Consider the following 19772-nt stretch of genomic DNA (forward strand, 5'->3'; position numbering starts at 1 on the left):
CTTCACAGCATATTACACTGGACCAGGCTGTAATTCGTATAACTAAAGTTGACATTAAGTGCCATGCCTATGCAGCTTCCAACTCCTTGTGTGCAATTGGCTGGGTTTTTTAGAGGAAAATATCTTAGCTTTACATAGCAGTAGTTTTCCTGGAGGAAAGGGGCTAAGGTAAGAAAATTGTCCTGTGCTCGTACTGACATACACAACATAGTGGTGCAGAGGGGCAGAAAAAATTACTTGAAGTCATCTGTGGTCTGAAATATTCAGCAGATAGGCAGTTGTGACTCAGTAAGGGTTTTAAAAATGCAGTGAAATGCAGAGACCAGCAAAAATCCATCTCACCCTGGTTCTAATGGAAAACTGAAGAAGGAATACCAAATTCAGTGCTGTGCAGGATGATGGATTCTGTATGATTAAGGTCTCTGGTAGTACTATGCCCACAGCAGGATTTCCTTTGTCGTCTTTTCATGTTTGCTTGAGCAGTTAAGCATAGGTGAAAACATTACGGATTACTTATTTGTGGATTAGAAAGGGAAGAGGTTTGTCTTACTGTTGTCACTTAAAGGTGTTACAGCAAATAAACGTGGCAGGATGCACGAGCAGTGTCAGATCCACAGTGCACAAAGGATAAACACAAGCTTGCTTTCTCCTGCTCTTGTATTAAATCCCCTCTGACAGGCTTCAGGAAGGCAAGAAGGGCAAATGGCTGAGCGACGTTAGTAATGTGAACCTAGGATCCAAGGCCCTAATGATTCCAGGGCTGGAAATTCTCTTTTCATTCTGTTTTGTCCAAGAAAAGACTTTCTCGACAGTAATTTGTTGATGCTGACTTCTTTTGCTTATTTCCTTTTTTCAAGGGAATATTGTCTAGTTAAAGGCTGAAAGCCTCAGCTGTCTTTTTATTACAAGACCCTTCAAACACCAAATAGACTCTGCTCTCTATATACAGGGCAGATGTTCTACCATAATCTGTGTACCATCAAACTCCAGGTATGTTTCTAAATAAAAGTTTGCCTTCGGCAACACTTCAGTTAAGTAACTCTTCCGGCCAGGTGTGCTATAGTCCAGGTACCCAGTGACAAATCCATGACTGTTGGCTTTCTGGTAGCAGTGCTCTTTGCACTGCCTCTTAATTTGGTCATTTTTTATGCAGGGAACTAGTTTCCAGGTCCAGGACAGAAGAATCCTTTCATTCTCTGGCCCGGATACCTTCTCTTGCAGTAAACACAGACCCCAAGGAACAAGCTGACCCTTGGGCGATTGTAAATCAGTTTCTCCATTCAAACCTGGTTTTCCTTTCCTTTCACACAGGTTGATAAAGTGTGTGGACAGCCCAAACAACAAGAAGGGAACCTGTCATCGGACAATATAGTGCCAGTGAAGGAAGTGACTGAAACCCAGACATTTGTGATGGCTCACGCTAGTCTGAACAATAAAAGAAGGTAACCCTAAGCAACAGTTGCTTTGAAATAAATTCTCTGCCTCACGCTTTGCGTAAATGGTTCCTTGCAACATAGTGTTCAATCCAGAGCCGCAGTTCTGTCACCCTGTCTCTGTGCTCTCCAGCTGCTGCCATCACTGATAGCGATGCAGATGTGTTTGTGGTATTACACTGCAGGTCTCTCCAAGAGAAGCTTTTTACAGGCCAGACTTGATGTTACTACTTAGCACCAAGGTGTTCATTATTTCCAGAAACTTTCAATGAAAATGGTAAAAGCTTTCATCAAAAAAGTCTGAGTAATTTCCAGAGTTGAGTCTAAATTACTTAAAATACAACGCTTAGACCTTTAAGGACTTGAGCTTACCCAGGGGCAGAGGTGGGAAGGGAGAAAGGGTGAAAAGCAGAGATTCCTTGCCCTCACACAAAGTCAGTCCCTCATTTCACAGTGCTGGGGAGGAGTAATAAGATCCCTTGCAATCTCCTTGATTTGTTACCTAACAGAGTGAGAACAGAAGCATTTATGTTTAGGCTTGTTGTGTCTGTCTTGGCTTCTGTTCTTCAGCTGCATGCCAGTGGAGACTCTAGGCAGCTCAATTGCTGCCACTGACCTTGGCAGGAGTATTCCTGCTCCCAGATCTCCTAGTCTGTCTTTCATTTTCCTTGTGTAGCTCCTGGATTGGTTTCCTGTAAATTCTAAGTGGGGTGGGAAGGATGTCTTTGCAATCCCACTCATGATACGTGAGTAGATGTCAGGGCTAACTGACCCTAAAGTCATGACGACGTATTTCTGGCTAACATATTGTTCTCTGTAACACTAGTATTAATCTGGAACAACTTCAGCGAATTGAGTGGAATCGTGCTGGACTTACACCTCTGTCTGAGAACGGTGTCTGATGTGCCCTGGGAGTCCATGTGTATCTCTGTATGTTGGACAGGTGGATGACAGCAATATTAAAATTTCCACAGCCTGGATTCTGGAGTTTGAGTTGTGAAGATGAGATATTTATCCATTTCTCTTTCAATTCTCATCTAATCTTGCATGAATGAAACAAACACTGCATTAAAAGATAAAAGTAATAGTAGCAAGCTAAGTTTTTTGAGTGATAGCAATACTTTTATCCCTTTTGTAATTTAAAATCAAAACACAACAGTTTGTGCTCATGCTTGGAGCTAATCAAATTTTACCATGCAAGTCAGAGAAAAGAGCATTAAAAGAATTAAATTAATAAATTCAGCAGTAATAATCCAAAGACCAGTTGTAGTACAATTAATAAAATAACACAGATCCCTAGGCCATCTTCTGTGTAACTCATTGACTTCACTGGGACTTACACACTGGCAACCAAAAAGGCAGAATTGCCAACCTATTAAGAGGTAACCTCTTAAACAGATGCAAATTGGTGTCTTTAATGGCACGACAGCAGTTCTTTCTCACCTGAGGATCTGCTCCCTCCCCTTCCCAACCATCTAGAATTATTTGGATATGACTTTTTAAAATGCAAGTCCTGTAGATGGAAAACAAAATATGCTAAAACTAATATACTCTAAATTAGACGGTTTTCAAAAATTGGTCTGTGCACTGAAAATTAATTTATCAAAAAAATCTAAACTAAGGCCATCCTTACATAATTAGTGTAAATTATTACTGAAATATTGTTGATAGGTATTATGGAGAGCCTATGCAGCAAAAATGAATGATGGAGCCATGCCATAAGTAATAAGAAGTGGAGAATATTTTTAATTTTTCCACAACTTCCTATAAAACACATGGCATGAAGCTTCTACTTTGCTTCTTGGAAACAATTGTGAAATAGTAAATAGAGTGAAATACACAGTGGTTGGTTACATCACTGTGTTGTTCATCATCTATCATTTAATCACATATGATATCAATAAAAAGCAATTTTAGGTAATAAAATTTTATAATGGATGGGTGAAATCATTCCTGCAGTGGGTTGTGTAAAATGCACTTAGAGTGACAGATAACTGCTACAGGGGATCTAGATTATGAGAGTAATTAAGTGAATCTTTTTTGGTGCCATTCCTTCTGGCGATTTGAAAAATGAAGAGCAATAACGTCAGCTTGCTGTCAGTTTAGGTACAAAGTCAAACAGGGAATCAGAATCACTGAGTCTGTCTGTTGGTCTGTGTAGCCGACATCCCTCCAAATTATCCTTAACTCAAAGGGAGCATGGAACATGACTCCTGCCTTTCAGAATAAGGAAAGAAAAAGAGAAGGAATGAGCCAGCACTCCCCAAGTAAACAGAAAAGCTGTGGCTCATTCCCTTAATGTGTCAGAATATTCCCAAGCCCTAAGAGAAGAACCATTCTGGTTAGCACATCTGTAGCAGAAACGCCAATAAAGTGTGACCTCTTGTCTCTTCTGTAGTGCCTGCTTAGAGATTCCCTTGAAAACCTAGTGCCAATTAGCTTGTATCCACATATGTATGTTTGCTACAAAGATATTACATCTTTGCAAGGCCAGTTACAAAATCAAGCTCCTTTTCCAAAGGGTTTCAGAACTTTGAGTAAAGCCAAGGCTGCTTGTGCAGTTGAAGAGTGGGACTGTTAAAAAGGAGTTTCTTTGCCTGACGTCTTTCTTCTGGGTATGTGTTTTTTGAGTCTGGCTGGAGGCAGTCCTCGCCCTCCGCTGTTCTGCACAGTGTAGTCCTGCATGGTCCCTGAATTCAAGTAGCAACTGAATCCTCTTTTGTGGTAGTTGAACCCTTTTCCGCTCCTGTTACTCTCATGGGTTCCTGGAAAATTTCCCATCTTTCTTTATTTTCCCCTGCATTCCATTCCTGCATATTTTTTGTTATGCAACACTGGCAGGGAAAATAGTGTAAGAAGCTGAAACTTTAATAAATGTTCTATGATCTTGTAGGAAATCTTTTGCTCTGATAAAGCTGAAAAGTGTAAGTTTGATCAGTAATATTTTTTTTTTTTTTGCATTACACAATTGTATTCAAGGATTAACAGAAACTGGCAGAATTGCTGCTGTAGTAATTTTTTAATGTGGAGGTTACTATAACATGGTAGAGATGACAAGAAAATGGAAAGCATATGATGGTACATGGCATGTACATGGCATGTACAGAATCTCAATCGGTAAATTGGGACGTTAGTGCTGAGTTCAGCACAAAGTATTATTCTGGCCAGGATCTGGACTCTTAGCAAAGAGGAGTAGCAAAAATACTGGCCTTCTAGCATATCTGCTGCATGCAATATTTCAAACCACTAAACATAGACTGCTTAGATCTCTATGTAAAAATATTATGTTTAGCAAAGAACCATAACATAATATTAGGCCCTGAATTGGAGGAGGCAGGCTTTGAAATAGTATTTTGTTGGGATTTCTTTGTTATACTGTAGACATAGGGATCTTTTATACATCTTAAAATAAACAACTTTGAGGGTTTGGGGGGAATGTTTGAAGTCAATAGCATCTATTTTATTTAAAATTAACTATCTATTGAGTCAGGCATCACATGATATTATTAAAATATGAGTATTAAACTGCTAGTACAAAATACATTATTAGTGCCAGATGCAAATTAACTTACCATGGAAACAAGTCAACATTTCTGACTGACTGGCCAAGGCAGAAGTTTCAGCAGGTCCAGATTTTCCCTCTTACAGATTCTCATTTCCATTTTTGACTGCCTGTATTGGAATCACTGCTTCAGTGATGACAGGTGACACTCACCTGATGGTCGGTGCAGGTCCATCCTCTCTTGTGGCCACCCCTGCCGTTAGCTTCCAGCAAGTACGATGGCAAAGCTATCATCGTCTGGGTGTCCTCAGAGCTGCTGAAGGTGGTGCTTACTCTCTCTAGTGTGAGTTAACTGGATTGGCAAGTGCCGTTGAACGTATATTTCAGGGAGTCATGCACTACTCCAGCTGCTGCCGTTACTTTATACATGAGAGTACGGGTATAAGAAAGAGCAGAATGTAGTATCAAATCATGTAAGTGGAAAATTGCATCGTGGTGTTAATGTTAAATACAATGTTTAATGTTAATTAAGGGACCTTGGGATATCAGTGCCACAAAATATATTTGCATTAAATTAACTCCCAGAGTTATTTCCACAGATTTCCCTCCAGTATAACCTTGGAGCCTGTCTCTCCTGTTTTGGAAAGTTGGGGGTTTTTTTGGTTTTTTTTCAGTGGTGCAATCTGACCAGAACCAAAGAGCAAAAAATATCTGTATTCACATTATTAAGACAGTAAATAGCTCATTGTATCAGAAAATGAATGCTACTCATTTGTATCCCCCTTCCCATGACGCTTCTTCTAAACTGTTTGCCATTGTTTTCTTGTACAGCCTCATATATTTACAGTACTTCCATTTGGTATCAGTTATAGTTAATTTAAGTACCACTGAATTTATTTTCAGCTTTTTGCTGTGTGTGCTGCATTTGTAATTGTGCTTTTATTTGAAAATGATTGAGAGAAACAATCTCAGCTGTATTTTTTTCTCAGTATTGCATTGACTTTTTTAATTGCATCTATACTTTGGAAAAATCTCATGACAATTTTCCTCCTTATTTGTTTTCTTATATAATCCTATGCATGTGCTTGGTGACCTTTCTTTCAAATAATTTTTACTTTTCTCTTTTGTTTCTCATTTCTTTTCCTCATTTGCCTGAATTCCTGCTTCTCCCCTACTCCCCAACCTCTCCTGGCTGATGCTTATTCTCCCCGGCCTATTCCAGTTCTCTGCCTCTGAAAGCTTCAAAGAATGACAAATCAAGAAGTTTGAAAAAAATCTCTCGGTAAGAATGAAAACAAGGTGACATACTTTGTTGTCTCTACACGTAGCTCACCTCCATTGTGAACTGCTGTTTCAGCTGTAATCTAGGAGTTGGCATACTTTTGATTACTGCTTATGTACTGTGGGGCACTGGGAAACTGTACATTTTCTATCTAGTGTGTTTAGTTTTAGACTGATGAAAAGTAAATATTTTCACTTGTTAAGATTGAGCTGGACACAGAATTCTGTCTTTGTTAAGATGCTACTTTGAAATGTCAGAACCCCACTCTACTGAAAATGCAAAGGAGTTTAAGCCTCTTGGGGTGAGCTAAGATGAGCTTTAAACTCCTAAAAGGGTGTTCTTTTCCTCCTGCAAAGAAAACTCCATTTTAGAACCCGTAAAATCTTTAGCATCTGTGTTACCTTTCATAATTGATACTCTTAGGCTTTTCCATCAGGTAGGTGGCTTTCTGTCTGGGCCTAGCTATACTGCATAAATATTTACAGCTCTTATTTGTAAGTTTGTGGTCAAGAGGTAGAAATACTGATACCCTCATTGTAAGCACCCAAATTCCTGCTTTTTTCTTTGCTTAATATGCTTTCCTGTGTTGTCAGGTAAGTTAGTTCCTTAGGACCATGTGATGACTAATTTATCGAGAGCAGGATTTCATCACACAAGATAAATGGGATGATTAGATGCTTTTGAGAAAGCATAGAGAACTGTGGGGAGGGATGACCACTGCCAAACCTTGTAGGGGTAGGTACGTTGCAGTGGATGTTGATACTGTTTAAAGCACCTGTTGCTCCCAAAAGAATAATAAATTCTGACTGCTTTTGTGCCAAGCTCCATCCAGCCGTATCCCCAGGCACCTCTTCTGTGCAGTGTCCCCTTACAGCCTGCCAGGCAGAAACATTATAAACCAGAATGAGCCCTTTGGCCTTCCCAGCGGGGCTGTTGAGGGACTTCTGAAACAAGCAGACAGCTCTGTGATAGATGTAGCTCAGTTTTTGAGCCCTGCATCTTGTTCTTAATACCTATAACATCTTATACCAAATAGGAACTTCTAAAGCTGTGGAGACAGGGTAATTTCTCATTCCGAAATACTCTCAATTATGTGCTGAATTAACACTTGTTTTGTTACAGTTTATTTTTATGGCTACCTCAGCCAGATAGATACTATGGGTATGATCAAATTATAAAAGAGGCAGCAGTTTGACCACAAGGCATTTTTCCATACACACATGGTCAGAAATGAGCTGCTTGTGCTGACCAGGCGTTTTGGTTATTCAGCAAAGCAGCAGACAGGTGAGGTGCCAGACATGATGAGAGAGAAATTTCTTTCTAATCATAATGTGACGTAGATAGTGATGATGGGGAGGAATTGGTCCCGCCACATCTCAAGGAGATGACTTCCTGTACTGTTGTTGCATGTGTGGGGTCCTTATAGCATATTGCAAGTTTTGTGATGGGATGTAAGATTTAGGAAGCCTTTTCCACTCAGGAGGTTGTTGACAGGGTTCTTAATTCATCTCACATATGTGCGGGAAATGGAGAAATACTCGCTTCCATTAACAGAGAAAAAGCCCACTAAGATAATGCTTTCTTATGATTTTTTAATCTGTTTATACAGTGATAGTAGGGGTAGAGTTTTTCAAATTCTGTGTGAGATGTGTTAAGGGAATTGTTAAAACCACCCTTTTTATGCAATTGTGTATTAACACTGGGTTAAGTAAGACTGGATGATACGTAGGTGTAGAAATACAGTAGAAATAGAAATTAATCAACTTGGATGACCTAATTTCTAAAAGGGTTCTTAACTCTTTATCTTGTGGAGGGTTAAGTTGACAGGGGCTTAAGCCATAAGTGTACTGTTCTGTTGTTAAATGTGTTCTTCCTGCATTACAGAGAGTTCATCAATTACATGAAGCGATCCCGAACCTTTCATGCCTCTATAGCAGAAAGGCTGTGTGATGGAGACCTGGTGATGAGAGACAGCTCAACCTGCTGGAATGGAGAAGATGTCGTAGAAAGGTAAAGTTACCAATGAAAGTTTTCCCTGATGGTGAAAAAGGTGGCTTCGTATCCTTCTGCTGGTTCAGAAGCATTCTGGGAAGTTGTTTCTCCTGCATAGTGAACTTGATGCTTAATTGAGCAAATGTTTTGCTAAAATAAAAAGTTGTTAATGCTGTGTTTTACATATCTGTATTAAATATAGTGGAGCACTTTATTGAAGGGCTGCTTTAGCTGTAGAGAGACAGCTCTTTGTCCGTAGTGAGATCTTAACCCTCTGGAGCTCTGTTAGCAAGCAGTACCTCAGTGATTGACTGGAGGTCCCTTCCAGTCTGCCATTTATAGACTTCATTATTGCAGAGCTGAATGTCATGTTTGGCCATAATTAGAAAATATGTAGTTCTTCCTGCAAAGGTCTCAGAAAAATACAGTGACCAAGCCGTTATGTTTTTAAAGAATTTCCCTGCCATTTCTTTTCAGAGTTTCTGACATAGCACTTTGAATAACAACTGCTTTTAGAATTGCCCATTGTTCTTACCAGAGCACATTCTGCAGGAATTCTTGTAAAGTAACAATTAATAAGTGCACTGTTCCATGTTGGGAGAGCAGCTAGAAGCTCTGTAGGGTGAAAAGATCTTTCTAGTCCTCTAATTCTTTTCCCCTCTGTACTTTATCCCAGTCCTTCCCATCATCCTTTAGAATCCAAACTGGAAAATACGCTTGTACTCTCCATGAGCTAAACTTCTTGCTGTCATTTCTCTTACTCTGTATAACATGAGGCAACATTGCCCTGAGGAGAAAAAGAGGTATTCAGAATACAACTGTATGTGTTACTATCACTGTCAAAGTATACATCGGTTTTTGCAGTGAGAGCTGGTTGGAAGTGTGCCAGGGAGTGTTTTCCAAAAATGTCTTTTTGTCAAAAGAGAGACGTTCCATGGGATTGTGTTGGCTTTCATGATGTTTCTGTTTGAAGTGTATTTTGTGATCTGTAGCAGTTTTAAAAGACAAAGTTCTAGCATTCTGTTTTCCTGCTTTAAAACAATTTTCATGATTGAACGTTGTTTTGTAGGAACTTATGGAGTAATTCCAATGTGGAACAAAGAGGGATGTTACAATTAAAGGTTGTCCCATTAAAGGGAGTTCTGACTCCCACACAGCTCTGCTTAGATTTCTCATGTGTAAATAAGTTCAACTTAATTACGTCTGAGATATTCAGAGATAAATACGTCCAACACAGTCAACAATAACTTTCAAGTTTAATATTTCAATTGTATATTGGCATTAGAAATTAATTGTCGAAGCATTTTTTTGAAGATTTTTGCAACAATGCAGTATTCTAAATATTAATGTATAGTGAATGTAATACTGATTGAAAAGTAATGGGGAGGAAGTGTGGAGAATATCAGTACTTCTAATCAGTATTTGCATTTCAGAGTCCCATTTGCTGGTAACATGTTGCTGGATACACAGTTAAGTCTCAGAATGAACAGCTTTCTGGCCAAAAACAAAATAAGAAAAGCAAAAACAAGAAAAACATTTTCTGTATCAACTCTCTGAACAAAAAATTAAATCAAAATTTAGGTTTAATTTCTATCTTATTTTGTTTAAAAAAAAAAAAAAAAGAAAAAAGAAAAAAGCCACCTAAATTGTTTAGGAAGACATGAAGAGGAAAGCTGTTGTTTTATTCCTATGCCAGTCTGTAACTTTCCCAGAGCTGGAGACACATGGAAAAAGTTTCAGGTTTGAAAAGAGTATGAAGCTGGGAAAAGTAGCAGAGAAAAGACCAACAAGACCCCTCATATTTTGAATTAAAAAGCAAAAAGAAAGGAAAAAGAACCCAAATCTTCACCCCAACAATGACATAAAAAACCCCCAAACCTTGAAATATGTATTTCTAATTAACATATTAAATAGGCAAATTAGAAAATAAAAGTTTAAATTCACATGTGTAATCAGAAGCTGTATGTATTTACCAGTTCTGTCAAGGTATTGATTGCCTTAAAAGTAGGAGACTTCCCGGGCAGCCTGCGCTGCCGGCAGTGCTACACAGCAGCACAGTCATGGCGCCTGCTCGCTGGCAAGTTTTACTCCTTTTATCATCTGTTTTATAGGCTGGACTTGTCAGCAGTTCTCCCCACATGAGAAATAAACCTGTCCTGGTGATGCCTGAAGATGCATTTCTCTTTACTCTTTCTCCTTTCCCAGGAGACCAGAGGATTAATTATCAACAGTAGTAAATGACTCTGAACTCAAAATAGGGCCTTATTCTTAACTCTGTATCAGAAAATAGATCACCCCAATTAATCTGGTGGATCTCTTGTGAACTTCAGTTTAAGGTTACTCAGGCTGTGGAACTGGCAAAAGCTGCAGTTCCTGTTTCCTCGGTGCTTCTTGCATTTCATAACACTATTTGAAGACTGAGTGATATTTATGCTTCATGCTAATTGGCATTCAAGCTCTTAAGGAAAAACAAATTCAACCTTTAAAAACAATTTGACACACAAATGCAGCCTGAAACAATAGCAAATTATTACTCAAAAATGGGGGTTGTGCATTCAGTTAGTAGAGAGGGCACTTGGGGTCTTTCAGAGGATCTGATAAACAGGATTCTCATTGCAGTTTTTAATTTTATTATAATTCTCTGGATTGGGTTTTATCATGTTTAAATAAATGCACTAGCAGGCAAAAAAACCCTCTTGAGCTGCCAGTAAATACACCATAAAAAGAGCTGTATTGTTTCCGTCAGTTTGAGAATATGCTTCTGGCCTTCTCTTCGGGTGAGCAGCAAAACATGGCTTTGCTAGGACTCCTCTAGTGTCAGTTCAGGGCCTTTGAAGACAGAAATACTTGCACCAGGAGTATTGTCTTACTCAAGAGAGTAATTAAGAGAAACTTGTTCCTGGAACAAGACTTCATGTAAGATATAATCTGTGAGGCTAATAAATGGTCTGAGTATACAAAGAATGCTCAGAAAAGATGAGGTGAGAGCAGAAAATCTGCAAAAATATTTTTCAAAGTAAAGCAAGCTTGGAGGAATTTCTGTGCTGGAACCTTTCTTCCCTGGCAGTGTGTCAGATTAGTATTTCGATACCTGGTCAGTAGAAGAGGTTGCAGGAGAAGTTGACAGTGTGGACAATTATGTACTGCCAGGACCAGACTCCATTCACCTAAGAACTCTAGAAGGACTAAAGGGTTAAATAGTTGAATAACTCATTGTGATACAGTATTTTATTTAAGACTACTCCAATAGTAGATGATGGAAAGATGTGAAATGTGAAGACATCATTGTATTTTTAGCAAAATAAAGATTTCAGAAAGGTATGGCTGGTAAACTTGGTATGCAACAGTAAAATCTGTAGAAAATTTAAGCAGATGAACATGATATTTAGAGAAAAGGAATCCTGATGTTGAGAGTTTTCAGAGGGAGATAACAAGCCTGTAGACAGGGTAGATTGCTATAGTCTGCTTGGATTCCTGGTAGATATTTGATAAGCTCCTTCTTACAAGGCTGGTAGAGATGAAAATAAGGGTAGGTAATAGATGGTCACAAGTTACAGTAGCAAGAGGTCACCGGTGGCAGCGTATGGGAATTTGTGCTGGAACCTGTGCTGTTCATCTGTCATAAAAGACCTGTGAAGGAGAGTGAATGCTGAGGTGACAGCATGTGCTGATAGTTATCCTGGGTGGAAAAGACAAAGGTCAGCTCTGGTTAATTGTGGGAGAAACACGTGACATGGAATCATTAGGCAATAAAATGTCATGTGAAATTCAACACGGGCAACAGTCGAATGATTCACATGAGAAGAACAATCCAAATGTTATGTACAGAATGGTGTGCACTGAGGTGGCTTTCACTGCTCCAGGCACATGGTATCTGCAGTTCTGCTCTCCCTCAGGCTTGGAAAGACAGAGCACAACCGCAAATATACAGAGGGAGCAACAATGAGGAGGACCAAGGGCATGAAATGGATCCTGTATGTGGAACAGCAGACACTTGAGCCTGACACAGAAAAGATAGAAGAGGAATATGATAGTGGCCTGTAAAAATCACATGTTTTGTGGAGGTGCTGAATAGGGATTTGTTCTTCACTGTCTCATTCATTACAAGAACAAGGCGTATCTTCTTAAATTAGTGACAGCTCAAAAACAGGAGTAGATATTCCTTTGCTAAACTTTTGGTTAAGCTCTGAAACGTCTTGCCTCAGGATGTTTGGATGTTTAAAAAAAATGGATGAATTCATGAGCCAATTCAGCTTTAGGAGAGCAAGCTGTAAAATTACTATTTGAGCAGATACAAGACAAACAGGTGCCACAACCAAATCTCTTCCTCTGGTCATCCTTAGGCAGCTTCTCCCATGGACTTTTTTTCTGCAGGGGCTAAACTGCAGGAACATTCCTCTCCTCAGGAATATCTCTTCAACTAAGCTAAATGCTGGCATTGAATTAGTTGCTCCATTCTCCCTGGCATGGTAGCTAAACAGGATTTGCTCTCTCAGGTCTCAGCCTCATAAATGGCAGACTAGTACAATACAGTGCCCAGGGACTTTCCCAAAAAGCTCATCTTGAGATTTTTCTCTTGATGTCCAATTTACATCTTTGCACGAAACATGGATTCCCGTTTAGAACTCCTTTTTATGAAGTTTGGCTTTTTGTGAAGGCTTACCTAAGGTAGAGTAGCCTTATCAGAGACTGCTCTTTCTGCTGCTAGAGAAGGGAAAAGGAGTTGGGGTCTCAGTGGTGGGTTTTTGAGGTGTGCCTGTGTACAACAGATGAGTAATCCTTATTTGGAAATAGCACTTTAAGGGAACAAAGGGTTGTGAGTACTACATTAAAGATAGATAATAATTCCGTCTTTCCATCTCTGCCTACCTATATGCCTCTTGCAGTTTCTATTTCAAGAGACAAAAAACCATCATAAATAATAAATAGACAAGCAGTAATCTGTATGTAAAAGAATTAAAACATTATGAGTGTAGTTGGTATTCGTTATAGCCAACTTCAGGTGCTGCACACACTCTCCCACTCTGTCCCCATGGCTGGACCATTGGCTCTCAGAAAGAGTCTGATTGCCCTCTGAAAACTATCGATTGCAGTGCCGATGCTCAGCCTTCAGGGCTGGAGTGGGAAAGTTGCTCCAGGGCATGTTCGGCAACCTCAGCACTTGCCTTTCAGATGACAGTGACAGCCTCCTCCTTTGTATGTCCTGGCTTAATTCCGAAGCAAAGAGGATGTTGCAGCGCTGCTCTGCATCTCCCGAGCTCTGCTAGAAGGTACATTCTCAGGGCAGCCCCCAAGGACGTGTTGTTATCACAAAAATGGACATGTGGCTTTAGCATGACCATTTCAGAGATACTCATATCACATGAACGACATGTCAGAATCTCAGGATTTATGAAAATTGAGAAGTCTGTTCACAACTGCCTGTGCGTAGGGACTGTCCCACAGAGGAATAGATGCTATAACTTCTTATGTTATTCCTACAGAAAGTGTTGTCATTTTATGAGTTGAAATTTAGAGGCTGACATATGCTAGTGAGAACTGTAAGATTGCTGCTACTATTTCAAATCTTTCTTCTTTTAAGGAATGAGCACTTGCAATTACTTTGGTGTACTCTAAAACGCCCAACATCTCTGTTGTGATACTCCAGTAAGCAAAAATCAGCTTGAGTCTTGTAGTAGGAAAACGTGAGCTGGTAATGAAGAAGAAAAATAAGTGACTGGCTTCGTTGCTAATGGTGGTGGATGCTTGGGTCTCTGTAGTAAAGCCCCCTTTTCTCAGGTGCTGAAATATGCTTTTAGGCTGTGTCTCCAGTGCACAATAGGCATGGATCTTTAGAGAAAGGGATGGTGCTGATAACCAAATGCCCCCACTTTCTGTACCGCGGAGGTTTTACTTTGGACTAGCTCTGGTACATTCCTGGGGACTGAACACCACTCGTATCCTTAAAGTGCATCCTTAGTTTCATTGAAAAAGAATCTGATTCTGAGACTACTCTGCAATATAATCTGGAGTGTGAGAAATGGTGACACTCAGGGGTTTAACAGAAAAGTATAAACTTGATCAGAACTAACGTGATAATGTAGACACACCTGGTGGTCACCTGGACACCTGCATTTGAAGTCTGGGGTCTGAAACTGTAATTACCTCAAATAATAAGTACTTAGAGGCTGTAATTAGTGTATATATAAAGAAGTTTGTTAAAAAATTATATCAATGCAATCTATTGATGCAGTTAGTCTGTGGTGACAGTTCTGGTTGCACACTGCCCCTGACAGTGAGGTGGTGTCAGACTGGGCTGGCTCTCATCAGAAATGTCCCATCCCAGAGCTGAGCCAGCCTGTGCTGGATGTGTGAAGCCTAATGAGATCACAGCAGGTACTGGTGTGGCTGCAGGTGGTAACCTGAATCCAGGCTCTTGGCTGCTTTTGAGGCTATATTTTCCATTTACAAAATAAAAAACCCTGTTAGAACAGTGTCAACCTTCAGGTTGACTCCAGAAAAGAAAGCTTTCAAAAGTTTGGCAGAGAAATTGTTCCTTGGAAGAAGCAAATCTGAACCACGACCATCACGTGCAGCAGCTTTACATGACTTTTTGTAAGCAAAGGGTCATGACACTTCTAGGTCAGTGAGACATTTTACAAGTTACAGTTGCACTATAGATGTGCAATTTGTTTTAGGAGTTATTGCTACTTGATGCCTAACTGTGGAACAGGTTGGAAGTTTCTACAGAATCAGAAGATTGAAGAAAGGGATGTCACTATTTCATTATTATTTTTTTTTTTTAAATGAGTGACAGGATTGCTAGCTGCTTCAGAGATTTTTCTTTTTCCGGGCTCCTCTTCATGTCACATGATTATTTTTTCACACACAAAGCCACAGTAGGAGGAGGTCAATTGACAGGAGTTTGGGCAAGCTGGTAGAAAAACCTTCTTGAAAATGACTCTAAGGAATTTTGTTTGTTGCCTCTCAATTTCAGGAGGAAATTTCCTGAGTTTCCAAATGAAACGGTCTTTTTCTTATTGCCAGTTCACTTGATCTGAAATAGTCTTAATGATGGTAGAAGAAGTAGAAAGATTCTTCTGGTCAGACACAGCTTTCCATTGCACAGGTACAGATCCCATCATCATTTCAGATGTGTCTCTGTAGGTGTGTATGGGTGCATTTTATCTGGAATGGGTTTATCCGAGTGTGGCAGACTTTGCGATTGGTATTACATAAAAACGTTTGAGACAGGCTGAAGTCTTCATTCTCATTTCTCTGAATCTGCCTTGGTTTTTTAGTGCTCTGAGAAATTAAAAGGTAATAAAAACATGTTCATGTCACTGAAGTCTACAGGTTTGACATGTAAGTACCCTGATTTGGCAGAGGGCATTGGGGGAGGGGGAGAGATTCTTCTACAGCAATTACTTTCCAGATTGGAATCACTTTCTCAGGAAATTTCAAGTCTAATGTTTTGTGGTTAAAAACTTGCATACAAAAATGGCTTTTAAAAACAGATTACTGGGAATATAAGAGATGGCTGTTTGTAACACCCAGTAGGAATCCACACTTCTTTTCCTTTCTTCTCTCCCTCTGTCCCTTGTTTTTCTGGGAATTTTGTATTAAGTGGAGGGATTAGGGGACACCTGTCCACAGGCTTGAGCAGATTGTGTCATGGGTTGTTAGGCTCTCAGGGCCTGTGCAAGCTGGATGAGAAAGGAAGTGACAAATCACAGTGACTTCCTTTTCTCAGAATGTTTTCCTTTAGGACTTTCAATTTTTATGAGTTTAGCACTTTCGTTGTCCCCTTTCTCATTTCTATAGGCTCTAGCAAACAGCCATCTGGATATGGAAAACAGAGATAATCATTTAGCCTTAGCATTCTTAAAAAGCGTTTAGCTTCTGTTATTCTTCTGCCATCAGTATAAAGAATTACTGAAGATATACCCATTATTGTAAGTTGTAAAATATTATATCCTTTTGCAGTATTTTGCAGGTTTTAGGGTGTTTTCCAGGACTTGTGGTGTTCTTGTTGGTATTTTCATTTGGTTAGGTTTTTTTAAATCATAGGATCATATTATCCCAGGTCGGAAGGGACCTCAAGGATCATCTGGTCCAACCTTTCTTGGCAAAAGCACAGTCTAGACAAGGTCACCCAGCTCCCTGTCCAGCCAAATCTTAAAAGCGTCCAGTGTTGGAGAACCCACCACTTCCCTGGGGAGATTGTTCCAATGGCTGATTGTTCTCACTGTGAAAAATTTTGCTCTTGTGGCCAATCGGAATCTCCCCAGAATTAACTTGTACCCATTACCCCTCATCTTTTCCATGTGACTCCGTGTAAAAAAAGGGGTCTCCACCTTCTTTGTAGGCACCCTTTAAATACTGGAAAGTGGTGATTAGGTCTCCCCTAAGCCTTTCCTCAAGGCTGATCAAACCCAGTTCTCTCAGCCTTTCCTCATATGGCAGGCTTCCCAGTCCTTTGGTCATCTTGGTGGCCCTGCTTTGGACCCTCTCCAGCCTGTCCATATCTTTTTTGCATAGCAGGGACCAAAACTGAACACATTATTTCAGGTGTGGCCTGGCAAGTGATGAGTAGAATGGGATAACAACTTTATGTCCTTAGAACCGCAGTTCCCTTCAGCTTGGAAGGGGAGCTCAGGAGGTCTCTGGTCCAACCTCCTGCTCGAAGCAGGGGCTGCTGATCCCAGAGATCCAATCAGGTTCCTCAGGGCTTTATCCAGTCTGGTCTTGAAAACTTCCAGTGATGAGCTTTCATGAGCTTTCTGGGAGACTTGTTCCAGTTCTTCACTGTCCTCGTGGTGCAAAAATTTTCCCTTCTATCCAGTCAGAACCTCTCTAATCTCAAATTTTCTCTGTTATTTCCTGTCCTCTCACTGTGCACCATAGAGTGTTTGCAAACCTGAACCTCTTGAAGGCCATGCTGGCAGCAAACTAACCAGTGCCAATGCTCAGGAGACTCTCCTAATAGCTGTCAGATGCACTGAGAGACACAGCAACCTGCATTATTTTCTGTTCTAACAAGGTGAGACACCTCACTGATAGAAAGAAGCAGTTCTGTTGTAAACACAGAGCATTATGCACAGAATGAGATTAGAACTGTTCTTACCCCCAGTCACTAACCTGTGGCACTTAAGTAAAATACTTATGATATGAATAGTGCCACCACAGAGCACTGTACTAGTTTTTAAAAGACACTCACAAAGAAAAATCTATTTAACTAAGAAAACATAGGAATATAAGGAAATAAGTGTTTCAATAAGGAGATAATATTTATCTTTGTTTTTAATAGGAATAAATTCAATTTCAGTTCAGTTGGAGAGGATTTCCTAAAAAGATGTTAGGCAGCTTTCAGTTATGAACAGAAAATACGGTTCAAATGAGTGTGTAATATATTGTGAAAGTGAAGCTGTTTCATTGCATTTCACCAGTACTAGCAAGCAGAAAAATAATTGGTTAACATTGGATGTTTTGTATGTCTATAACCCATATCAAGTGATTTCTTATGAAAAGGAAGCACACAAATTCAACTAACAAACTGTGTTCAATCTGCAAGAGTTATTAAAATGCCGTATAGTAACGCCTAGATGGTTTTTCTTCTGCAAGATCACAGAGGCCAAGATGGTAAGATGATAATAATTGAAAGAATTACATATTTAGTGCCAGAAAGGATGTCACTAAAACACCTCCCAGGGGGTTATGGGAATATGCATATGTAGAAAGGAATGTCTTCTGTGGTGATTTGAGATTAATACCACGTAGGATCCTGTGGTTAGATTACTCTTCTGCTTCTCGTTCTGGCTCTATAAAAATCATGAGCTGTTACATCTTTAATCCCATGGGAGAGGAGAGGGGACTGTCTTTCTAACAATGAACAGGCATGTTACGATGCCATGAAATAGCAGAAAACTCCTTAGCCATAGTAGTTTGATGACAATCTCACTCTAACTAAAACACAGGGTGGGGAAAAAATGGAATTAGGAAAACTGCTTCCTATTTGTAAAATTGTACCTAATGAATTTCAGGGCTATAAATACTTTTTAAACACACTGACCACAGGAAGGGAGAATTGTCTCGAAAGCTGTGACACATCACTAGAGTTCTCTAACTGTTGAGAATACTTTATAGTTTACCATTGATGACCACAGTAGTTATTTTTCTCTGCAAATTGAGAAGATGTGTTTACTTCTTCAGTCAGGGGCCATTTCTAATATTGCACAAGGCTAAGCTTCAGGCACAGGCTTTCAGCCCCAACTGTCTGTTCAGTCCAAAGGATACCTGTTACGCTTTTGGGACCATTTGCAGTGCTGTGTTAAAGAACTGGGACACGGGGCTGAGAAGAGAGTGGTCATGAAGTACCATATGTGTGTCCCATAACTACTTGTGAGTAAGGTACCTCCTCTGCTGGAGAAGAGCTACCAACATCAAAAAGAGTCTGTGCCACAGTCGCTGTACTGTGTAGTGAGACCTGATACCTTTTGAATTCCAGACAGAACTGATTAAAAATGGAAGACTGCCCCTAAGGAACGCCTCCCAACTCTGTCACTGCAGCCCGTTGGTGTAGCTTTGTGAGTTCAGGTTTTACTGTGAGAGTATGCATGCAGTGTGGCTATGAGCAACAACACCCTAAAGTACAGGTTGGATCGAAGCCATGTGCTGAAAACAGGTATTGTTTTACACACTATATATACAACCTTTCTCCTTATGCTATAAAAGAAGCTTTTACAAGCATACATAATTAATTTTAGCGGCAAACCCTCCCTCCTTTCTCCCTCCATTGTCCAAGCCAGCCACCGGAGGGAAGAAACAATTGCCTGCGTGCCCATATACATCTGCAGCCTTATATTAAATCTTCTTGTGGCATTTCAGTGCATTTATTTAAGGATATTCTGTTAAGTAGTAGAATCCTGACTAAATGAGGAAAGAATTATTCGCTCCTGGATTGTATGACTTCTGAAAATTAATGTTTGGTTTTGCAAATATGAATTGAGTTTCCATTGTTGAGGAAAGATTTATTAGCTTGGTCAGAAATGTAAGAATTTTTTTTACAATTTTGAGCAGAAATCATGTTTTCTGGTAAGTCTTTTTATGAGGAATATAGATTCTTTAAGTCTCTTCCTCCTTACTTTTTAAAAGGTCAAGGTATGTCTTCACTATGACTAACACTGAAAAAGCATGTAAAGAAAAGTGACAGAAGTCAATGATGTTTGTACACGATAGCTGACTCAGAACAACGTGACAGACCATTTGGCTGGATGTCATCTGCACTGATCTTTGCAATTTAAACTGATAAGTCTATATGCTTAAAGACTTGAGGAGTTGTTGTTGTGTGTTTTGTGGGGTTTTTTTATGCAATGATGAGGGAAAGACAATTTTGAGGATTTCAGTCCTGGAAATTATTAATAGATTGATCTCACTGTAGAGAATTCATTAAATGTAATTATGTGCCAGCTGTTGCGAGAAAGTTTAACACCAAAAAGGAACAACATGTTGAATTATCCAGCACCAACTACAGATGAGAAGTTAATTGTGAGTCAGGGGCAAGTTTTGTACTAAGGTACAGAAA

General features: G+C 39.7%; 1 protein-coding gene across 1 annotated transcript in view; it reads left to right on the top strand.

Moving 5' to 3' along the window:
* The window catches only part of LOC141468409 (glypican-5-like), a 382005-nt gene that overhangs the window by 129988 nt on the left and 232245 nt on the right, over positions 1–19772 (top strand). The window contains exons 4-6 of the mRNA XM_074153483.1: positions 1312–1442; positions 6158–6217; positions 8102–8227. Coding sequence (XP_074009584.1) covers positions 1312–1442; positions 6158–6217; positions 8102–8227 — 317 coding nt within the window. The remainder of the gene's footprint in view (positions 1–1311; positions 1443–6157; positions 6218–8101; positions 8228–19772) is intronic.

This window comes from Numenius arquata, chromosome 9 (genome assembly GCF_964106895.1).
Source record: "Numenius arquata chromosome 9, bNumArq3.hap1.1, whole genome shotgun sequence".
Taxonomy (NCBI): domain Eukaryota; kingdom Metazoa; phylum Chordata; class Aves; order Charadriiformes; family Scolopacidae; genus Numenius; species Numenius arquata.